Source organism: Phycodurus eques, chromosome 2 (assembly GCF_024500275.1).
Source record: "Phycodurus eques isolate BA_2022a chromosome 2, UOR_Pequ_1.1, whole genome shotgun sequence".
NCBI lineage: Eukaryota > Metazoa > Chordata > Actinopteri > Syngnathiformes > Syngnathidae > Phycodurus > Phycodurus eques.
Genome location: NC_084526.1, coordinates 13,847,550 through 13,871,345, shown reverse-complemented (window position 1 = coordinate 13,871,345; position 23,796 = coordinate 13,847,550). Strand labels below are relative to the sequence as shown.

The window sequence follows — 23,796 nt, the reverse complement described above, 5'->3', positions numbered from 1 at the left end:
ATCCCCAAAACATGCATGCTAGGTTAATTGACAACCCTAAATTGCCCGTAGGTGTGAATGTGAGTGCGAATGATTGTTTGTTTGTATGTGCCCTGCGATTGGCTGGCAACCAGTTCAGGGTGTACTCCGCCTCTCGCCCGAAGATAGCTGGGATAGGCTCCAGCACGCCCGTGACCCTTGTGAGGATAAGCGGCTCAGAAAATGGATGGATGGATAGATTTTTTTATATTTATAATGACGATATCTTTCAACTAATGAAAATCCCCAAATCTCAAGAAGTTTGAATATTAAAACATGATTTTATAGAACTTCTGAAAAGTACGTTTTTAATGAATCTGTTTGTGGTGGGTCAACTCGCAGAAAATTGTACTTGAGTTGGAGTTATTTAGAATAATATGACTCAAGCAAAAGTAAAAAGTATTCCTCCACACAAATAAATAAGAGAAAGGGTTCAGTGAAAAAACTACTTAAGTACTGAGTAACTGATGAGTAACTTCAGAGCATTAACGTCAACTAGACAAAAGTGACAACAGAGTCTTTTTAATTTGTTGTGCTACGATGGGATCCCACTATATTTCGTTCCCTTTGAACTAGAAGAAACTATGGAGGAACATAGATATAGTGTATAGATAATTTCTATTCACTTATTGATTTTTACAAAGTGACAAATGTTTGAGCCTTGCCATAGCTAGTAGAATCTCATGAAGGATGCATGCGCAGAGGAAACCGATGAACACATACAATGCTACTGAGATGAAACTGGGAGTAGTTATGAGCATAATACACGACTTAACCTTTTTTACAATTCCGGCAAGAACACGCTGCACAGTTAAGGCTGGCGGTTTCTCGGCATTGCTGTTGATGCAGCAGGAGGAATGCATTTTGAAAATATGATCTCTTTCTGTCTCTCTCCGTATGTGTTATCTAGTATTACTTTACAGTAATGTTCAACCATGACAACCAGAAGGCTTTGGAGCTACGCACAGAGGACGTCAAGGACTGTGATGAGTGGGTCGCCGCCATTACACAGGCCAGGTAACACTTAGCTCTTCTAGGTGGCACTTAAACATGACCTTATTGACCCAAATGGCGCATCAGAAGTGTAACCGTATTCATCAGTGCCTTTCAGACAGAACCTACAGACATTCCCGCGTCTGTGCATGTTCACACAACTCCTGCGGCTTCAGACATTTAGATAATTACATCCATGGTGACAATTGCTTTCTACATAAAAGGACGTGAGCAGCGTGTCTCAGGTTGAACTTCACACTCTAATTGAGGCTTCCCACTATCCATATCTGTGGCGGGCTGTGGATTTGGTTTTCATCCTCACTATTTTAATGAGGATTTATTGAATGTTGTCATACTGGCATAGAATGCAGTTTCAGGCTAAATTCGAAAAGTGTTCAATCCGAGTGTTCAAACCCCCTGAACTGCTTGAAGTCCTGCTTGTGAACCGGTGAACAAGTGATAGCCTTGGAATTTTAAGTTAATTTTGTATATGCAGCATCGGTCCGTCTAGTAAGCGAGACAACGCAAATGAGGACACTGAAAGGCAAGCGTTGGAATCACTCTAAATGTCAGCACTGTGAATTTGTGTGGCGAAAGGTCAATTGATTGGCCCCACTGAAAAGTACTTTGATTAGTGCTTTCTCGAAGCAACAAATCTTACTGTACAGGACGTTAGCCAAAGAGCGCACACACAGCGAGACACTGAGGATATATGCATCATTTCGCATCACACTTTTACAACAGACCGAGGCGTGATTACATGAGCTTGAAGGAGTCCACCACAGTGATTTCAGACCCCTTTTAACATGCACATCTCATGTTGGAGTGGGTAATGAACAGAAACCTTGCTCATGCAGAGGTAGCGGAAAAACTACCTGTGTGAACCAATGCACTAAGGGGCCATTTCCGCAAAATCGTCTTTAACTGAAAATTCTCAAAAAATGTTGGCAATCTGGTTGGCTTTGTATGTGTATGACAATGGCATATTGAAGCCTGTAAATGAAACCATTTGAAAACGGATCTATTATAAACAATCACCTAAAGGCTAAAAATGGTCGTCGGAACACAATACTGTTTACAATTTGTGCTTAAAGTGTTTTTTCAGCAAAGTGTGCATTAAATCCATTGCTACTGCATCCACCGTGGTTCCATTACTCAGGTAGTGGATATGCCTAAATATAAAGGCAACAAGGTGCTGCTAGAGGAGCTAAAGACACAATTTGACCTTCCTTTTGCTTAACATTTGTCGTATTTGGTGAAGTTACAACTGTAATGATTGCATGTAAACCCACGCAAGAGTCAAACTGTTTGTGATCCTCGAACAGTTCCGCTCATTAACAAGAGGTTCCTACTCATATACTCACGAGAACTAAATCCCACAGTGACACCTAGAGGATGGGATGATGACCTTTTGAAAGATACCGTTTAAAAAAAGCAACTAATTCTAAACCCAATACGGACAATGGTTATTAAAAAAATTGTTTCATCCAAGCACGAGGTGTGTGTATGGTTTGTGTTTCTTTACAAAGTGCCATCGCCAACTGCTGGTCCGCCATGCATACTGGAGGGTATGCAGTCATTTCTGCAGGTTCCTGTGAAAAGGGATTATTTGGACAAAGCTGTCATCTATATGCATATGCAGGCAAAAAGATTTTGCAAGGTCAATCTACCAAACGATGGGGATCATCTGCTGTTTCTTCAATCAATCGATCAAATACCCATTAAATGTAACAACAATAGGCCCTTAATGTGTCTATTTGTGTGTCACTGTAGTTACAGGAACCTGGCGACAGAGCACGAGACCCTCATGCAGAAGTATCTACACCTCCTGCAAATAGTGGAGACGGAGAAAACGGTTGCCAAACAACTTAGACAACAGATAGAGGACGGGGAAATCGAGATAGAGCGGCTAAAATCAGAGGTAACCTGCTTTGTTCTATCTAGCAAGAAACACTTAAGTATATTTTTGTCCAGGATGTCCACAATGGAGATGGAGAAAGGAAAAAAGAAAGTGTCAAGAGAATAAATAGCGAAAGGGTTCATGAAGTCATTTCCGAGATCCTCAACCACATTTTTGTGAGTCAGTGCTTAAAGATGTGACTTCCAAGCACCCCCAAGAAGTCATTTTTTCAAGAAAATCTTAACTATAAGAGATTAAAAACTGCCATTTTAATAGTTGTCTGGACATAGATGTCCAATACAGGGTTTATGATCTTTTATTGGATCATAAATTCAGTCTTCCAGCACACTGGACAAGCGTTTGACGATACAATAACCTGCCAATCATCTAAGGATTTCTAGAAAGCTTTTTTTTTTTTTTTTTGTGTTGAATGTTAGATCACTTTGCTGCTGAAAGACAACGAGAAGATCCAGTCCAATCCAGAGGTACCTCCAAGTGATGACGACACTGAGATACAGAAGATCAAAAAGGTGGGGAACTCGGTGTGCAGACAGATTTGGCTAACAGTTAAAAATAATTAAATGAATGAAAATAACTTTCTCATAGTCAAGAGCTCTTTAGCCAGCATCCACTGGAGCAACTGCTCCCCTTGAGGGCTCCTTCAAAAAGCACATCTCAATCTAAAATTTCAGTGTCAGAGCTGATGAAGATAATTGGTCGCCAGTTTCAAATAGGACACACATCTTATTTGAGAAGTGGCGGTACTATTAAACATGATTGAGCATTAGCACATTGGTGCAAATGCTTGGTTGTCAGGATTCACAGCATGCATCGATCATTTTTAGGGAATGTCTGTGGAAGGTCGTAACAACTTCTAAACCTTCGAGGACACATAGTCCTAAATGTTTGGAATCATCCACAACACAACTCATATAATGGATTTCCATCACAGGTCCAGAGTTTCCTGCGAGGCTGGATTTGCCGCCGGAAGTGGAAAACCATTATCCAGGACTACATACGCTCACCTCACGCGGAGAGCATGAGGAAGCGGAACCAGGTGGTATTTAGCATGCTGGAGGCCGAGGCCGAGTACGTCCAACAACTGCATATCCTGGTCAACAACTTCTTGCGGCCGCTACGCATGGCTGCGAGCTCAAAGAAGCCACCCATCACCCATGACGACGTCAGCAGCATCTTCCTCAACAGGTAGTGGCACTACTTGAGGATCCTAACTCAAAACCTATGCTAACCTTTTTACTGTGAAAATCTCATGACTGCATTTGTGATTATTTGCTTTGTCAGCGAGACCATCATGTTCCTCCACCAGATCTTCTATCAGGGCCTGAAGGCCAGGATAGCTAGCTGGCCGACACTGGTGCTCGGTAAGCGAGTCGACGACAATCCTTTAGTCCTGTTAAAGTCCAAGGTCCATCAACCACATATAGCCACTGTCCGATGAAAATCCTGTTTCTCCACTCGCTGATGATTTTTGATTTATTGTCATACAGTAACCTTGTTATTTGCAAGGGATAGGGGCCGAACCCTGCCGCAAATAGTGAAAAAAATGCCAGTCAGTGATGCCCCCCTTAAATATTATATTAAATACAATCACTAGTTTAAACCATAAATAGAGCGGTGCCTTGAGATCCGACTTACACGTTTTTTGAGATACGATCAGTCGTTTGACAGATTTTTGGCTTTGATTTGCGACCAAAATAAAAGCACTGTATGGTGGCAGTAAACTCAACTGACTTCACAACAAGCAGCAGAATGTGAACAATTCTTCAAAAAAGAGGCTTCAAAGTGTTTATTGCCACTCCCTGTTGTAGTTTACGGTCAAACTAACCATAAAACAACAAAAATGCACGTGCATTTAAAACAACCGCATAGCATTGTCTTAAAGTCAGATAGCTTGATGCTATCACGTAATGGGAAGCGCCATAGATGGGCTAATGATGTGGTCTTATAACAATTTAAGTAATGCATATTTTGACACAAACAGTGGGGCAGCACATGTAGACAGATAATACAACAATACTCACAGGCATATAATCTTTATTCTCTTGCAAAGAATGACTAATATTACTGTGGAATATTGAGGAGCTGAGCGATCTCCATATATACCCAGTATGTTGTTATTATACGTTATTATAGGCCAAGCCGCACATACCATCTATACATGTCATTACTGTATGTTTTTATAAAGTACAATATTATAGAGTGCTATTTTTATGATTAAAAAACAAATCACCTTTTTTGTTGTTTTGGGGGAGGCTGGTACAGATTTATGGCATTTCCATTCATTTCAATGGGGAAAGATGACAGAAGACAATTGTGGTCATGGAACAAATTAAACTCATACGTATCTTGAGGCACCACTGTATACCACAAACTATAATAGTTTATGATCCTTTCTGACTCATCTAAAAACATTAAAAGTAAATGGCTTACAAATTACTTGATTTCCCCAAAAATTTGTGGGCAAAACATGCGGAGAAGACTCGCCATTATTTACAAATTCTTAATTGACACTAATTAGCACGTTCCTATTAGCCAGAGTTTAGGCACCATCTTCTTGCACTGATGAAAAAGCCCAAAACATTCCCCAAATAAAATTTTCAGCTCATAGCTGATAAGAGGCTCCCCCGAAAAAAAACACGAATAGCTGAATTCATGAATAGCGAACTTCGTATTGGCATGGGTTAACGGTAATTATTATGAAGCAAAACAACCAATGAAATGCTACATGCTGAATAGAAAACGGATATCCAGCACTGTTTTCAATCTAAGAGTCAGTTCTTTGTGTTTTAGTTATATGGGCGGCACGGTGGATGACCGGTTAGCACATCTGCCGCACAGTTTTGAGGACCCAGGTTCAAATACTGGGCTCACCTGTGTGAAGTTTGCATGTTCTCTCCGTGCCCGCGTGGGTTTTCTCCGGGCACTCTGGTTTCCTCCCACATCCCAAGAACATGCATGGTAGGTTGATTGAAAACTCTAAATTGCCCCTAGGTGTGTATGTGAATGCCAATGGTTGTTTGTTTATATGTGCCTTGCGATTGGCTGGCGACCAGTTCAGGGCATACCCGGCCTCTCGCCCACAGTCAGCTGGGATAGGCTCCAACATACCCTCGACCCTAGTGAGGATAAGCGGTACAGAAAATGGATGGATGGATAAGTTTCATTCAGAGTTTTCATCTGACAGTCACGTTATGTCTTCATACAAGAACCATGATGGAGTGAACTGCTGGTAATCAGCATCGTCGCATGCAGTACGCACAGTGAAATGTGTGCTGCAAATGTGTTAATTCAGGCTTTCACCTCCTTGTCTCATAACGGACGACTTGAATAAGGCTCCGATAAAACATTTCTGAAGTGCAAGCCATCTGGCCCGAGAATATTTGTTCAGTAAATATGTCTGAAGTTATGCTAGTCCACAAATTGTAAGGAATCTCCACTGCGCTTCTCTGTTGCCCGCAGACAGGCTTCCAATCTGGCTCTTCTGTTGCAGCCAATTCTTTTTTTTTTTTTTTTGGACTGAAACTTTAATCAAGCTCTCAGAGCTGTAGATGAGTGTGCTAGAGTCACGCTGGTCTTTGCCAGCTTGGAGCTGCTGGTGGGGCTGCGCATCTTGTATCTTTCAAAGGGACATTAGCTTGAAGGCTTTTCTGTCTCCGGCGTTCAGCCTCCTGGGTCGTCCAGTCCATTCAATAACTGTCTTTCCTAGTACTGATACTTACTTTCTATTGAATAGGTATTGTTACTATATTGAATCACTCTTTCAACAGAATTGTTGTATCCCTGCAAAGCTATTAGACTACACATAATTTTTTGATGGTCCACAGACCAACGTCGCTCAATCGCTTTTTATATGGCGAGTTGTTTTCTGTAATTCTTTTACAGTTGCCCACTTCAGTTGGGTTCAGCAGCATTACTGAGTGTGGGATGGGCCTAAAGGGGCCTAAGGCATTATTGTTTTATGCTTTTTTATTTCGAATGATCGTCAATCTGAAATGTTAAGGTACCTAGAGCTGCAGAAAAAGTCTGTTTCAAGTCCAGTTCACAGTCAGTCCACTCACTCACGTTTGAATAATGGCCAGTTTCATTGCTTTGACTTAACTTTGCAGGTGATTAATTTGTCGTATGCCCACCTTCCGGGCCAAGGTTTGAAACAATATGTCTAAAACTTAGCAATAAGATTCTTGCCCACTCACCACAGAAAGTATGCTTCCGTCTCTCTTAACAGCGGACCTCTTTGACATTTTGCTGCCGATGTTAAACATCTACCAAGAGTTTGTGCGGAACCACCAGTACAGCCTGCAGATCCTGGCCCACTGCAAACAGAACCGGGACTTTGACAAGCTACTGAAGCAGTATGAGGCCAAGCCCGACTGCGAGGAAAGGACGCTGGAGACATTCCTAACTTACCCCATGTTTCAGGTACACACAGCAGCACCTCTACAACTGCACTGCAGTATGGACTTTCCATTTTCCCCACAAATAACACATCAGTTGTTATTGTTTCAGCAGTGCAGATTTTTTAATAGCTGTTTTATAGAGCAAACATAAATCTGGACATTCTGCCTTCAGGTTTAGTATGAACTGAAAAATGGAGTTCAAGTGTAGAAATTTTAATTGTTAATTACAGCCCCTGCAGCAGGGTGGCTGCCGCACTATTTCACTTTTATCATCATCGCATCAAGTAAGCAATTATGGCCCTTAATGTATTGTATCTAATAGGTCATTTGTGTTCGCTTGCCTGTGGTTCTCAAAGCTGGGTAATGAGTTTCAACTTCTTGTGAGGTGGCACCAGTTGCGAAACAACAGCTACAGTATTGAAGGGGAAGGGAGTTTTTTTAATGGTTAAACAGATGGGAAGATATAGACGCGGCGCAGTAGTTCAAATACCAGATTTATATGGATTATATTTTAGTAAAATTTAAGAGTGATACCAATCTGGCCAAGTAATATTTTTTTTATCAGTCTGTGTTTCTCTCTGTCAGATCCCTCGTTATATCCTGACCCTCCACGAATTACTGGCCCACACTCCTCATGAGCATGTGGAGAGAAATAGTTTGGACTATGCCAAATCCAAACTTGAGGAGCTTTCGAGGTACGTCTTGGAATTTGCAATCATTCAAATACAGAAACGTACTGCTAAGAAAAGCTATAATCATCAAAATTATACATATCTATTCAAAAATCATGATGTATTTCTCTCTTGAGTGTGTGTAGTGCATATCTTTAATATGAGTTTTTTAATTGAACTGCCTAACTAAATTAAGCTTTTGATGACTTATAAGTTCCCTGTTGTTTCTACCTGATGAGTTTAGTTTGTAAGAAAACAAGACAAGTGATAATTATGCCTGCCAGTTTAAGGTACTGTACATTTAAAGGGAGATCACTGCTTCATTTCAAATGAAATGACTGACCATATGAAGCCTTTGATTTTTGCATCCAGTACTTCTTTCAGATCGTGTGGCTGGTCCTGGTTTATTTATTTATTTTTTCAGAATAATGCACGATGAAGTGAGTGAGACGGAGAACATACGAAAAAATCTGGCTATTGAGCGAATGATTGTCGAGGGCTGCGAAGTACTGCTGGACACGAGCCAAACCTTTGTCAGACAAGGTAGGTTTGTTTTATTACCACCATTTTTTTTTCAACTGATTTTATATTTTATAGGTGTGAAAGACTGTAGAGCAAAAATAAATGTCTTGTGAGATAAGATTGCTGTTAACAAGCTTGATAACGACCTTAATAACCTGCTAAATTTCAATGATTAAAAAAAATGCCAATTATATAAAATGATGGTTAAAAATGTTGACGAATCAAGCTGTTGTCTCTCCTCTTAAGTGCTGGGGGTGTGTCCGCTGAATGTGCTGAAACCACGCCCTGCTCAAATCATTAATTAACTCTCAATCAAATACTACTACCGTGGATAATGTATCAGTGTATACGTGCTCTATACAAATTATGCTGACTTACATGATGTCAAATTACGTTAGGAGGCTCACCTTCAAAATTGACTGGTAGACTATAATCAGAAAGTAAGCACACAAGTCAACCTACTCATTGGTAGGGACATAATGTGACTGGGTGGCATGGTGGGCGACTGGTTAGAGCGTCAGCCTCACAGTTCTGAGGACCCGGGTTCAATCCCCGGTCCCGCCTGTGTGGAGTTTGCATGTTCTCCCCGTGCCTGCGCGGGTTTCCTCCGGGCACTCCGGTTTCCTCCCACATCCCAAAAACATGCATTGATTGGAGACTCTAAATTGCCCGTGGGTGTGACTGTGAGTGCGAATGGTTGTTTGTTTGTATGTGCCCTGCGATTGGCTGGCAACCAGTTCAGGGTGTACCCCGCCTCCTGCCCGATGACAGCTGGGATAGGCTCCAGCACGCCCGCGACCCTAGTGAGGAGAAGCGGCTCAGAAAATGGATGGATGGAAAATGTGACTGCAGACTGGTCACCCAACTACGTCATTTAGAAGCTCAAGCATTTTTATAGTGGGGGATCGGGACTCATGCTCAAGTGTGTCACTACGCATCGTTTTCGCATTGGCCAAAAAAAAATCTGGCAAAAACTAATGGTCAAAAGCAGTTTAACGCTATATTTCAACAGTTTGGCACTACAAAGTTTTCAGTCTTCACACGTTTTCAGCCATTATCTTCAAACATGTGTAGCCTAATGTGTTTACAAAAATATTTGTCTGTATGTATTTAGAAACAAGTCTATGAGATCACTTTACAAGGACTTTAAGCTCAACATGAGTGGAAAAAATGGTATCGCTATAGTCTACGGCCATCCAAGCCCATTGAAGGCTGATTAATTTCTTTAGATTCTACCCCCAAAACACAAAATGGCCTAAAGAAGACTGTGGCACAAAAAAAGGCTTTGAAGAGTCCTTGAGTACAGTCAATGTTGGTTTATTTTGTCTACTGTAATTGTAGCTGTATTGTGCTGTTGTGTGTCTCAGAGGTGTGGACATTACTTGGACTCGTTATGACTTTGATGACTTAGCACTCGACTTAAGACTTGCACGGTGGTCGACTGGTTAACAGATCTGCCTCACATTTCTGAGGTCCGGGGTTCAAATCCTGGCCCCGCCTGTGTGGAGTTTGCATGTTCTCCCCGTGCATGGGTGGGTTTTCTCCGGGCACTCCGGTTTCCTCCCACATCCCAAAAACATCCGCGTTAGGTTGATTGAAAACTCGAAATTGCCCGTAGGTGTGAATGTGATTGTGAATGGTTGGTTGTTTCTATGTGCCCTGTGATTGGCTGGCGACCGGTTCAGGGTGTACCCCGCCTCCTGCCCGAAGATAGCTGGGCTATGCTCCAGCAGCCCGTGACCCGAGTAAGGATAAGCAGTAAAAGAAAACGGATGGATGGATGGACTTGCAACTTGACTTGGACTTGAAGAGCAATGACTCGTGACTTCACTTGAACTTGAAAAGAGAAATCAACTCTTTGTAGCTTTCTCTTTCTATAACTAAGTGTGCAACTTACTGTTTCACTACAGGAAAATATAATAAGTATCAACTAATGCTGGAGGTTTTAGTGATTACCTGCACCATTATTGCTAATATGCAGTTAGCTCCTATTATCTTTTAACAATTAACACCCTAGTTGGGGACTCTCTGGTAGAGGAATTGTCCAATAGGTAATTCTTTCACACACTACCGAGTAATGGTTTCATTAAAAAAAAGCGAAAAAAAAAAAAAAAAAACAGTACAATATAAATCAACAATAAATGTTAGTGACATTTAACGTAACAATGAGGACGTTAATTATTACAGGAAAAAAAATCCACTTTGCATTGTGGGAATTGTGGGACTTGACGTCACGTATGCTTGTTTTCCTCACATTAGCAGCTAACTCACGCAAATAGTTACACGGCTGGCCAGCCGTGCGCTGTCTGGGCTTCCTGTTCATTATAGTCTAGTTCAGTCAGTGTAGTGTTTTCAAGAATCAGTCTTGTACTATCCATCCATCCATTTTCTGAGCCGCTTTTCCTCACTAGGGTCGCGGGCGTGCTGGAGCCTATCCCAGCTGTCATCGGGCAGGAGGCGGGGTACACCCTGTCCTGGTTGCCAGCCAATCGCAGGGCACATACAAACAAACAACCATTCGCACTCACAGTCACACCTACGGGCAATTTAGAGTCTCCAATTTATGCATGTTTTTGGGATGTGGGAGGAAACTGGAGTGCCCGGAGAAAACCCACGCAGGCACGGGGAGAACATGCAAACTCCACACAGGCGGGGCCGGGGATTGAACCCGGGTCCTCAGAACTGTGAGGCTGATGCTCTAACCAGTCGTCCACCGTGCTGCCTACTTCAGAAACGAAGTGAGGAAAAAAATAAGTCATAGCATCGTATTTTCATAGAATAACTGAAAAACATACAGTCAGTTTTGAAGGGGCAATCAACTAAGACCCCCATTGACGACTGGCTTTGATGATGCATACATTTTGATCAGTCCCCTATTTTTCTTTCAAAGGTACAATGCTCTTGTTTAGTCAATTTGTTTTGATAATTAAATATGGATTTTTTATATATAATTATATTAAATCTAAAATGCAGTATATAATATATACATCATAATTCAATATAAATATTCTAAATATTAAAATATATTTTTATTTTGTTGGTAAAATGAGTCGAAAGAACTCAAAACTCAAAGTGCAGGACTTGTGACTTGACTTGGGACTTGCATGTCTCGACTTCAGACTTGACTCGGAACTTGAGGGCAAAGACTTGAGACTTACTTGTGACTTGCAAAGCAATGACTTGGTCCCACCTCTGGTGTTTGTTTGTTTGTTTCTGACAGTACTGACCTTCCACAGGTTCTCTGATCCAGGTGCCCATGAGTGAAAAAGGCAAGATCACCAGGGGCCGTCTGGGTTCTTTGTCTCTGAAGAAGGAAGGCGAGAGACAGTGCTTCCTCTTTTCCAAACATTTTATCATCTGCACTCGAGGCTCAGGGGGGAAACTGCACGTCACCAAGGTAAAGCAAGGGCACCGTGTTGAGAAACTTATTCAGGAATGGCCCCTGTTTGATAAACCAAAGAAAAAATCTGTACATTTTTACTACAATCATAACAAACTTGTGATGTGAGAGGAACCTGTGAATATTTGTATGTTTTTATTACTGTATACCATAGTTCCTCAAATCAAGTCCACCCTGCTAGTAGACACTGCGGGTCAATCATCCACTTAAGGCAAATAAACACCTCTCTTTTCCCCTCAGAAACAAAATGTGTGATAACTGTAAGCATCTCACTACTACTGTTGACAAAGTTAGTCCTGAGCCCATTTGAACTCTGTTGCAAACAAAAAACAGCAGCACTGAAGCACAAAAATATCTCGGGAAATAGTGTGGAGATATACTACGTTGTGAGTTCTCTGTACATTATATTAGATGATATTTTGTTATGTATAATTCCCATATACATTTCATAACCATAGCATTTGGATTCCAGGAGACTCTGACATTCAGTATAATCATTTTGTGTGTATCCATGTCTAATATTACAGTAAACCCCTGCTGTTCGCAGGGGATAGAGACAGGGCCCTGCAGCAAACAGCAAAAATCTGGGAGTAACTGACACCCATCTTCTAAACATGTTTATAATTGACAAGCTGTATAAAGTTCAAACCGCAAACATAATACAAACGCTAATCCCAAAACATTTTAAAATTGCTTTACATTACCCTTAAAATGAAATGGCTTGCAGAAAATTGTACTTTAAAAAAATGCAGGGGAAATTAATGTGTACATGCACAAGCAGCAGAGCATCCGTAACCTTCCCTATCAACCCAGGATAAATGTAGCTGCTTCCTGACATAAAAAGATATGTTAGCCTCTCTATCGAGATGTATTACTCCAACATATAGTTCCTTGACACCAATTACTCCTAAAAATGCCAATTGGTGGGTTTTTCAGCAAATAGCCGAGGATAGGTTCCACAGCAAAATGTGAATTTGTGACGAGCCAACTGTGAATGTAAGGTTTACTGCATTCCAAAAACATGTTTGTACAATTAAAGGCCACTCTCGTCTTATTTTGAAATCAACACCCTCACTACTATTTGCAAAATACGTTATAGAAAAAGGTTAAAATTAGGAAATATTATAATCACAGCACATTTCTTTCATACAGTAAAATAGCATATTAGTATTTTGCATTGAAGTAATTTTAAAGTCAGCAGTTAATCCACTCCAAGTCAATACGTTTTCGACCCGAGGTGACCCCTTTTACGCAATGTTGGAGGACATTGCAAGTTTGATGGGTTCTCTTTCTAATCTTTAATAATATGCACTGTGTTGTAGAATGGTGTGGTATCCCTCATTGACTGCACACTAATGGAGGATCCAGAGGGCACCGATGATGAGCGTAAGTCATAACACACTCAATAAGATAACTGCAAAGATAGTGTAAGGGGTGTGTCAGAAAATTGTAACGGGGCGGTGTCACAAAGCTATTTCAAATCCAAACTACAAACTAGTTTTCCCATTCGAAGTAATCCCCCTGGAGTTCAACATATTTTCCCAGCCTTCTCTGCCATGCCTTCATGCACTCCTGGAAGGATTCCTCCAGGATCGTCATCATGGCCATCTTGATGTCATCTGTCTCAGGGCATTTTGATCAGGCATGTTGTCATAGTAAAGGAGCCAAGAGTTGTCCTGCCACAACTCTCCCCTCTTCACGCGCACAGAACAAAGCAAACCCGGCACGATCTCTTTGCAGACATACTAGTTGACCGTCTGCTCCATATTTAGGGGGAACACTCGTAGTTTGTATGTAGTTCGGGTTTGAAACACCATAGATCTTTTGTGACACCAGTCCTGGAACCTTTCCGACACACCTACTATAGTAGTATATATATATATATATATATATATATATATACAGTAGCTTATATATATAAGAAACAACAAGCGAACACAAATGACCTAATAGATAGAGATATAACAAGCAAATCCGACGAAATTTGTGGTTTGCAACTTAAGATTTTTAAAACAGACAGATTTTGTAGATAAGGTTAAGAAAAGTTAAATAAAAATGAATAATACATTTAAATTGTATATTTTTAAATGTTTTGTTTTAATAATATTTTTAGTTTACTATTTTAAAACAAACCAACTCACCAATTATTTAATGACGTCATATGGCTAAATTAACACAACAAATACTAAAGGACTTTTGATAATACAATGCAAGGTAGGTCAGGTTTAGGATCGGAGTGGATGTGGTCCATGGGCCATACTTTGCCCACCCCGAGCTTAAACTCTTCCTGTATAGGTAATAGTATAACATCTATAATGACATAACATATATTGTATAACTGTGAGGCTTTTTCATGTATACATACTTATAATTCTTTATATTTCCACCACCAACTGAGGTGAACAATTTTGTATGTAGTATGAAATATTTTAATTGCGTCTTCTAGTGAAGCCGAAAACACGGTTGAATGGTTTATGCAATTCATTTGTACGCTGCAGCCAAAACGGAGCGGAGTGGCCAGGACACTGAGCACCTCGACTTTAAAGTGATAGTGGAGCCTAAAGATGGGCAGCCTTACACTGTCATCCTGGTGGCTTCATCACGACAAGAGAAGGCGGCATGGACAAGCGACATCAGCCAGGTAAAGACCAATAAATGCCACTGCAAGATTGTAAAGTGCTGATTTTTTTTTCTCTTTACGAGCGGGGGAGGTGGGGGGTGGGGGGTTGGGGACAGTTAACCTGTTGGCTGCATGACACTTGTGTACTGAGAGAAGCAGCGACAGCGGCTCGGGCCTCAATTCCAACATTGTGAACCCGTTAATCCTCTCCTGCTTCCGTTTGCTCTCTTGTCCATCCGTCTTCTAGTGCATCGACAACATCCGCTGCAATGGTCTGATGATGAATGCCTTTGAGGAAAACAGTAAAGTCTCTGTGCCACAGATGATTAAGTGAGAGTCACACTATACATTATACACGCATAACATGTATAACCGCAGATAAGCGTTTATGCAGTGTTTTAGCAATACTTAAAACACTGGAGGGGAACCTTCGCCCATGGGCATTTGATCCGACTCACCATGCAATCCTACATAAAACCTCTGAGGAAGTGTTATATAAAGCTCCAAAAACATTCCACCCACCCACATTTGTGCAATTGTTGCATCATATATATATATTTTTTTGAAATAAAGTATGGCCCTGAAAACGGCCCGTGATAGGAAACACGCTTTGCTTTCTACTCTAACTCTATGGAAAGCAGTTAGATCATTTGTTCAATATGCTTGCTATCCAGTTCAGTTTAAGGTCCATGTACTAGTACGCCCTTTGTCTCAAATAGTAAGACAAATCAGCACACGAGTAGAACAACTAGGCTACACAAGTAGAATGACTTTCTTACTAGTAACGTTTTGTCCACTACATTACTGCCTACCACTACTGTATGACCTTTTTTCACACTAAGAGGACAACCTTGATATACTAGTAGGTCAACGAAATTGTACTAGTGAGGCAAAACTGTGCAGTAGTTCATAACTGTGTGTGACTTCTACTATTAGTGAAATTATTCGGTTCTACTGTATATCAAGCACCTCACTGGTAGTACTAGTAACGCACAGCACTAGTATAACAGAAATATAATATGGTAGTGAAAGGCAGAAAAAACCCCAAATAGTAAGACAGTCATTCAACTAGTGCACCCTCATCAGAATCGGAATCATCTTTATTGGCCAAGTATGTTAAAACATTTGTCTCCGGTATTTGGAGCCATAATAGCACAAAAACAAACGTTTGTTCTACTAGTGCGCTGAATTGTCTTACTAGTGAGGTCAAAAACCATACTAGTACATGGATCTTAAGTAGGATATCAGGGATACCGAATAAATACTCAAACGACTTTCCATGTAACTCCATACTGTATTTTCTTACTGTAGGCCTGCCGCACACCAAGTGACACAGCCGAAACCGACTGAACTGTCACCCAGTGTGCGGGGTTCAGCAACTGGTTTTCATGAGTGGCCAACTTGTCTGTCCACTAGTTTTGCTATGATTCAATATTTGAATCGCCAGTGAACAGCATCGCAACGTCTCAGATGTAACAGCCAATCAAAAATGCACCTGAGCTTTCACCAAAAAAAAACGAGAATCTCAACATAGGCGAAAACCAGCCAGCCGCCGGCTTCCGTGGCATTGTCTACAGTACAAATGCTGCATATACAGTTTGGGTTTTACAATAATATCCATTCATTTTCTGTACCACTTATCCTCACTAGGGTCATGGGCGTGCTGGAGCCTATCCCAGCTATCTTTGGGCGAGAGCCGGGGTACAACTCAACTATAATTATAATTTTATTTTATATGTACCTGTGGCTAGAAAGCAAAGCCTGGAGAGTCTGTCACCAAAGTAAAAATTAATTTTAAGAAAGTCAGTGAATGGGACGATCAATCATTGTCAAAATATCCTCACTCTCCTTCAGTCTCATCTCTTATTCCTCTCTTTGAGGCAATCTGCTTTCCTCCTTGACAATCGCACCATGGTTTTGTGGTTCAATTAAAAAAAAAAATAATAATAATAATAATACTATTACAGTACAGTACAGTACAGTGTATGTGAGGCCTAAAAAAAAACGGATATAGGGTCGCAGTTCCGTTGCAGCGCATCTGTAGATGTTCGCTTGGTGTGTGGCGAAGAGTTGCAAACTGTAATCTGTTTGTGTTGGTCCACTTCAGTCGCGGTTGGTGTCGTTCGACCTGTGGCCGGCCTCACATTTTCACTCCTGGAAGTTTTATTGGCCACTTGGTGGTCCCAATACTTAGAGAGTAGAAATGCGGTATGGTCAGTAGTGAAATAATAACAGTAAATATGTGTCTGAAAAACCCTTTTCGGCCATACATGTAAAACACAAATAAAAAACACTAAGTATGGCGGTAACTGAGATGGCGTATTCTTAGGCTGCTGCCCAGACTAGTTCGTTTGCATTCGTAACCTCTAAAAGTCAATTTGATATTCAGACAAAAATTAAGGTAGAGTCAGCCCTTGTGAAAACTGTCTTCCTTAACAACTTTTATAGTCTTCTCAGTGACTACAAGCAGTGTCCCTCGAAGTCAGCCTCATTCTGTACTGTCCTTGCAGGTCCGACACCAGCTTGTACTGCGACGACGTCGACATCCGCTTCAGCAAGATGATGAACTCCTGCAAGGTGCTGCAGATCCGCTACGCCAGCGTCGAACGCTTGCTGGAGAGGCTGACCGACCTGCGCTTTCTCTCCATCGACTTCCTGAACACTTTCTTGCACTCCTACCGCGTTTTCACCCGTGCAGACGTCGTGTTGGACAAGCTCATCACCATCTACAAGAAGCCCATCAGCGCCATACCTGCACGGTGAGCATTGTCTTTGTCTTTTTTTTTTGTGATCTGAAAGATTTCATTTGATTCTGTAGAGTCATATCTTGTCAAGGCCAATGGTAAGCAGAGCTGCTTTTAATTTTGTTGGATGCATTGATTAGCGTGTGCTATCAGCCCTAGCTTAAGACAATCGGAATATTGTTTGGTGAAGTTGTTGACATGGTAGTCGGGAGTATTTGTTTTTGGTGATGTGTCCATGCGCCACATACACACAGTATACTGTAGTGTACGAACTGCTGCCTCCACAGGTGAAAATGCTTTTATTGTCTTTGTAGTTTTTCAACACACCTGGCTCTGGCTGCCTGTTCAATGCCCCGACCTCCAGGTTGTCATGGTTTCGAAATCCCCAAACGTTGTTGACCCAGCAGTAGATAGGGGCGGGGTGTCTAGTTGCTCACTTGCATGAGACAAGGCTGGCATTTTAAATGGGTTGATTTCAGCACGACAAGAAACAGGGTGTGTAAAGTTCCTTGGGATATTTTGACAAAGGTATTTCAAGGACATGTTACTAAAACCCCTGGCGACTGTTTTAAAACAAAAAAAAACCAATTACAATAAGTCTTCTGTAAATATTTATCAGTGGCTTTGACTTTGAGCTCTGTCAAAAGTTAAAGTGTCATAAACAGCGACTGATGATGTTCCACTCCTGTGCTCGAAGAGCCAGTAATGTGAGTAATGTGCATTACAAACTGTTGCCAACTGTTAAACAAGCAAAAACAACAACAACAAACAAACACATGTACACATAAAATACTGAAAAAAAACACACCTGTTGATGCTCACTGAGCTGAAGTCTCACAAGTTTTGCCGAGATCACACAGCATGATGGTTGGAACTACCGAGTTCTTGTTCGACCAGATTTTTGATTGAACTGTAATCTGTACCACCTAAGGTACACTGCACGCAGAGTGATGTGGCAGAAAGCAACTGAACTGGACAATCCCCCCCAAAAATACAATCTCTCACGCACACCAGGGGATTGACCCTCACACATATAATCAACTCGCTGCAATGGAAAAACTGCTACCCCAGGTGTTCTTATCGGAAAACGTTTTGACGTGTGGAGTTTGCATGTTCTCCCCGTGCCTGCGTGGGTTTTCTACGAGCACTCCGGTTTCCTCCCACAACCCAAAAACATGCATGGTAGGTTGATCGACAACTTTAAGTTGCCCCTAGGTGTGAATGTGAGTGTGAGTGGTTATTTGTGCCCTGGGATTGGCTGGCAACCAGTTCAGGGTGTACCCCGCCTCCTGCCCGAAGATAGCTGGGATAGACTCCAGCACTCCCGCAACCCTAGTGAGGAGAAGCGGCTCAGAAAACTGATGGATGGATGGAGCGATTGTCAAGGTAGAAACAGAATGACCTTGTTTCTGTGTCTTGTGGATATTTGAGAGGCTGTTGGCTCCATTCAGTAAATGCACTGGTGCATTTCCACAACAGAGACTCGCCACACTTTGCTTTTTCATCCACAGGTGCATATGAAATTATAAATATAGTTAAGTATTATTGTAAAACACAATAAATACAATGCACTGCACTGGCGGCCGGCTGAATCTAGTTTATACCCTGAAAGGTATAATTTTGTTAGGAAAGCTAATGTGATACGACATGTCATTTTTGGTTAGCCGTCCCATCTGTGACATTGTGACACTGTTCACAAATTCTGAATCGTAGCAAAACTAGTGGCCGACAGTCGGCCACTCATGAAAACTAGTTGCCAAATCCTGCACACTGCGCGACAGTTCAGTTCGGCCACGTCACTTGGTGTGTGGCGGGCCTACGAGGTTCCAGTGTTGTAAAAGAGGTTTAATGCTCCAGATTGTAGAAAAAAGCTTGTATGTTTTAAGGACCCATCCATCGATCCAATTTCTAAAGCTCCTCCATGACCCAAATGGAGACAAGCACTATCCCAGCATACTTTGGGAGTGCGGCGGGGTGGTTGCCAGGCAATCAATACTCCAATTCATACTCCGCTTCACACCTATGGACAACTTCGAGTCTTCAATGAGCTGAACATGGATGGTTTTGGAATGTGGGAAGAAACTGGAGTACCCGGAGCAACCCATGCAAGCATGGCGAGAACATGCAGACTCCACACAGAAAGAGCTGCGATTAAAACACCAGACATCCGAACTGTGAGGCAGAAGTTCTAACCACAAGTTTTAAAACCTCATACCTGTATATATTTTTTCCACTGCAGTGAAAATCTTTCCCCCAGATTTTTCCCTTGCACTGTCCATCCCGTGGACGTCCAGGTGAGGAACGGAGAAGGACGTCACCCTCCGCTGAAGCCCACCCACCTTTCCTTCAACCTCCTCTCTCTCTTTTTATTTCTCTTTCCACAAGTCAGACCATCCCTCTCTCTGCTGTGCTGTCGCTATGACAACCCTTTACTTTGCTGCAGGACCCCACCCTCTCCTCATCCTCTTCCTCCATCCCTGCATGCCTCCCTCGCCCCCTCCTCTCATCTGCAGCAGTATTAAATGTTGATGGTGGTGTTTTGTACTCCATCACCCGCTCCTTTTTGTCTGCAGTTTCCGTCCATCCTCTTCCTGTTTTATCCTCCTTATTTATCATAACACCTCTTTCACTTTCTTAACAAATGAGGCAAGTGGACACAGCACATATTGTAGGAGTGGCGGTAGCGTCCCACACACCCACTCTCATACAGCAGCCTTCACTGTGGAGGAATCCATATCCGCTATGTCACCGACTCTAGCCTAACCTCTCCCACCTTGCTTCTCTCTCTCTCTCTCTCTCTCTCTCTCTCTCTCTCTCTCTCTCTCTCTCCTTCTCTCTCTCGCTCCTTCTCTCTCTTCCAAATGTCTCAGTGGGCCTCCCCCGGGCTGGTTGCTGTTGGCAGCACCCGTGCCTTCCAACGCTGTCACTTGACAGGCTATTTATAGGTCTTCAGAGGGGGTGGCTCTCAGTGCAAGGAAGATGCTGTCTTAAACGATGTCACTCCCATAAAAAAAGAAGAGGCTGGATTTCCCAAATGTGCTCCCCTGCGTACACAACACACACACACACACACACACACGCACACACACACACGCGCGCACACAAACAACAAGTGTATCATCCGTGTACCATCTCTAAAGTATTAGAAAGATCAACAATTTTATTTTTGATTTTCAATGTAATTGTAGTTTTTTTTAATTATCCCCACCTTTGCTGTTTGTTAGCAGGCTGCACAAGAAGACGAGACTATTTGGATAAGAACCCTTAAAATAGACAATTTGTTTTATTTAGAAAATAAAGGTTTCCCATAAGTCCTTAGGGAAATACTGACCCTTGAACTGTATTTTCATCATTTCCTAAAACTCGGGCCTTCATCACAACTTTTATTAACTCTACAGGCATTTTTTAAAAAAGAGGTGGCAAAAGTACTCACAGTGTATTCGTATACAGTACTGTTCTTGTAGAAGTACAGAAAGAAATACTGTGGTAAAAGTTGAAAAACTGATTTAACTCCTTAAGTAAAAGTTTAAAAAAAGTACAGATTGAAATGTACTTAAGTACAAAAGTAAAAACTGTAAAAACATTACTGTCAATTATACATCAATATTTGTCAATACTCATTTTGATAACTTAGCACAATGAAAATAAACATTTTTGCACACAAAATAGTTTCCTTCTTTTATTAACTTGGATAGTGCTCAAACTGGGAAGAAAAAAATAATCACTTGACAATCTTGACAGAATAATCAGGACCGAACTGGTAATGTCCTGCATGAGCAAAACAAAACAACATAAAATGTGCAACATTTGCTCTTGATAACAACTGAAAAAAATACAACTACACTATGTGTGTGTTTTTCTAATGATTATATGGAGAATTCCTGAATGCCACAAGCTGAAACAAGGCAACACATTAACTACAAATCATTTTTGTAGCCAACAGCAAAATTATTCTCTTGAATAAGGCCAAGGATGGGGAATACCTTACTCTCTGAATCGGTTGCATCATAGTTGTTAATGCTCCCTATTTCACGTTTTTCCATGTTAATGTCTGTTTTTCCCGTATGTTCCCAAGACCTCAATCAATCAATCAATCAACAAATCAATCAATCAAGATTTTAGTTGACTTTACCTCTCTGTATTTACAAAGGTTTTGTGTCGTTCGCGGAGTTTGAAAAAAGTACTGAGTCTATTTTTGCCTATAGGCGATATCTGTTTTAAAATGTACGGAGTAAAAATACTCAAGTACAGTAGCGAAACCTAAAGTACTTTACTGAAGTATTTGTACTTTGTTATTTCCCACCACTGGTTTTAAGAAGCAATTTAACATTCTCTGGAGTCATCCAAGTGTAAAGAGAAGTTAACCAACACACAATATTAAAACATCAAAATAGTTAGTCCTACTTTTGATAACAAAGACCTAATGTGACCCTAAACATTGATAGAACTCAAAAGGTTACATGTATAAGTTAACAGAATAAATATCGACTCACACGGTCCTCTTTCAGAAACTAAGAATCTTACATGAAATTGCCCCTTTGCCCAAAAATTTAGAAATGATGTCATCTAATGGAAAACATAAAAAAAAAAAAAAATGTTTTTCTGTTCCCAGTGCACAAATCCAGGTTCATAAAGGCATTTGGATTTTACTTTGACTTTATTGTGGAAGAAGTTGACCTCAACCCTGTGAAAAACATTTTGGGATGAACTAAAACAGAGATTTGAAAGATCTTAAACCTCACAAAGGTTAAAAAAAAAAAAAAAAAACACCACAGACAGACTCCAAACTTCTTGTAGAAAGTATTCCCATTCAATCGAAATTTTAATGTTTAAGAAGATATGCATATTGAAATGAACTCTCCCTCGCTGCAGTGCTTTGGAGCTTTTCTTCGCCAGCAGCCAGAACAACAAACTCCTGTATGGCGAGCCGCCCACATCGCCACGTGCCAGTCGCAAGTTCTCCTCCCCTCCGCCACTCACCATCACCAAAACGTCGTCGCCCAACCGCCGTCGCAAGCTCTCGCTGAACATTCCCATCATCACTGGGGGCAAAGCGCTGGACCTGGCCGCGGTCAGCTGCTCCCCCAATGGCTACGCGAGCATGCACACTGCCATGTCCCCCTTTGGGAAGACCACCCTGGACATCAACAAGCTGTTTGTGTCCAGCACCATGGCCAGTAAGATTCCAGATGAGGGAGAAGCCAAAGCCGAGAGCAAGGCTGATGACCCTGTCCTCAACAAGCAAGGTTAGAACGCAACTGTTGTCTTGCATTTATGCTATATAAGGGGTGTCCAAACTGCATATAGAAAATTGGAAGGATCCAAGGACCACTTGCAAACCAATCCATCAAGCAATCCATCTTTTTAATATATCATTATTTTGAAAACCAGATACATCACAGATTTCTGTTAAAGGTGGTAAAGCTTTTTTAGGATTTTAGGTTGCCCCGTGGCCCTGTATCCCAATAGAATTGATCCGCCCCTACACAGAACAGATCTCCACATTCAGAAACAAAGGCAGAGCAATATAAAGCAGTCTTTACATGAGGTTTATTAATGTGATATGTTCACAAATGGGCGGCACGGTGGACGACTGGTTAGAGTGTCTGCCTCACAGTTCTGAGGACCAGGGTTCAATCCCCGGCCCCTCCTGTGTGGAGTTTGCATGTTCTCCCCGTGCCTATGTGGGTTTTCTCCGGGCACTCCGGTTTCCTGCCACATCCCAAAAACATGCATGGTAGGTTGATTGAAGACTCTCAATTGCCCGTAGGTGTGAATGTGAGTGCGAATGGTTGTTTGTTTGTTTGTATGTGCCCTGCGATTGGCTGGCAACCAGTTCAGGGTGTACCCCGCCTCCTGCCTGATGATAGCTGGGATAGGCTCCAGCGCTCCCACGACACTTGTGGGAATAACCGGCTCAGATAATGGATGGATGGATGGATGTTCACAAATGTGTGATATGTTCGCACTTTGACACAGAGCCCATGAAGAGAAAGTTTGTTAGTATTTTAGTTGAAAATAGTTTCTTTACTTGCAGAAAAGCTCGATATAAAACTAATTTATTTTTTGGAGTAGTAGTTGTAGTAGGGCGGCACGGTGGCCGACTGGTTAGAGCATCAGCCTCACAGTTCTGAGGACCCGGGTTCAACCCCCGGCCCCGCCTGTGTGGAGTTTGCATGTTCTCCCCGTGCCTGCGTGGGTTTTCTCCGGGCTCTCCGGTTTCCTCCCACATCCCAAAAACATGCATGAATTGGAGACTCTAAATTGCCCGTAGGCATGACTGTGAGTGCGAATGGTTGTTTGTTTGTATGTGCCCTGCGATTGGCTGGCAACCAGTCCAGGGTGTACCCCGCCTCCTGCCCGATGACAGCTGGGATGGGCTCCAGCACGCCCGCGACCCTAGTGAGGAGAAGCGGCTCAGAAAATGGATGGATGGATAGTTGTAGTAGTTGTCAGGGGTGTTGCACTGATGGGGAATATCGGTCCCACAAGCCCCCCCCTCCCCCAACA

General features: G+C 41.9%; 1 protein-coding gene across 1 annotated transcript in view; it reads left to right on the top strand.

Moving 5' to 3' along the window:
• The window catches only part of LOC133415497 (ras-specific guanine nucleotide-releasing factor 1-like), a 46,174-nt gene that overhangs the window by 11,374 nt on the left and 11,004 nt on the right, over positions 1 to 23,796 (top strand). The window contains exons 2-15 of the mRNA XM_061701628.1: positions 929 to 1,035; positions 2,785 to 2,932; positions 3,349 to 3,441; positions 3,864 to 4,117; positions 4,214 to 4,293; positions 7,158 to 7,351; positions 7,915 to 8,024; positions 8,425 to 8,543; positions 11,759 to 11,919; positions 13,245 to 13,308; positions 14,421 to 14,563; positions 14,790 to 14,872; positions 17,053 to 17,301; positions 22,159 to 22,532. Of these exons, the coding sequence (XP_061557612.1) occupies positions 929 to 1,035; positions 2,785 to 2,932; positions 3,349 to 3,441; positions 3,864 to 4,117; positions 4,214 to 4,293; positions 7,158 to 7,351; positions 7,915 to 8,024; positions 8,425 to 8,543; positions 11,759 to 11,919; positions 13,245 to 13,308; positions 14,421 to 14,563; positions 14,790 to 14,872; positions 17,053 to 17,301; positions 22,159 to 22,532 (2,179 nt within the window). The remainder of the gene's footprint in view (positions 1 to 928; positions 1,036 to 2,784; positions 2,933 to 3,348; positions 3,442 to 3,863; positions 4,118 to 4,213; positions 4,294 to 7,157; positions 7,352 to 7,914; positions 8,025 to 8,424; positions 8,544 to 11,758; positions 11,920 to 13,244; positions 13,309 to 14,420; positions 14,564 to 14,789; positions 14,873 to 17,052; positions 17,302 to 22,158; positions 22,533 to 23,796) is intronic.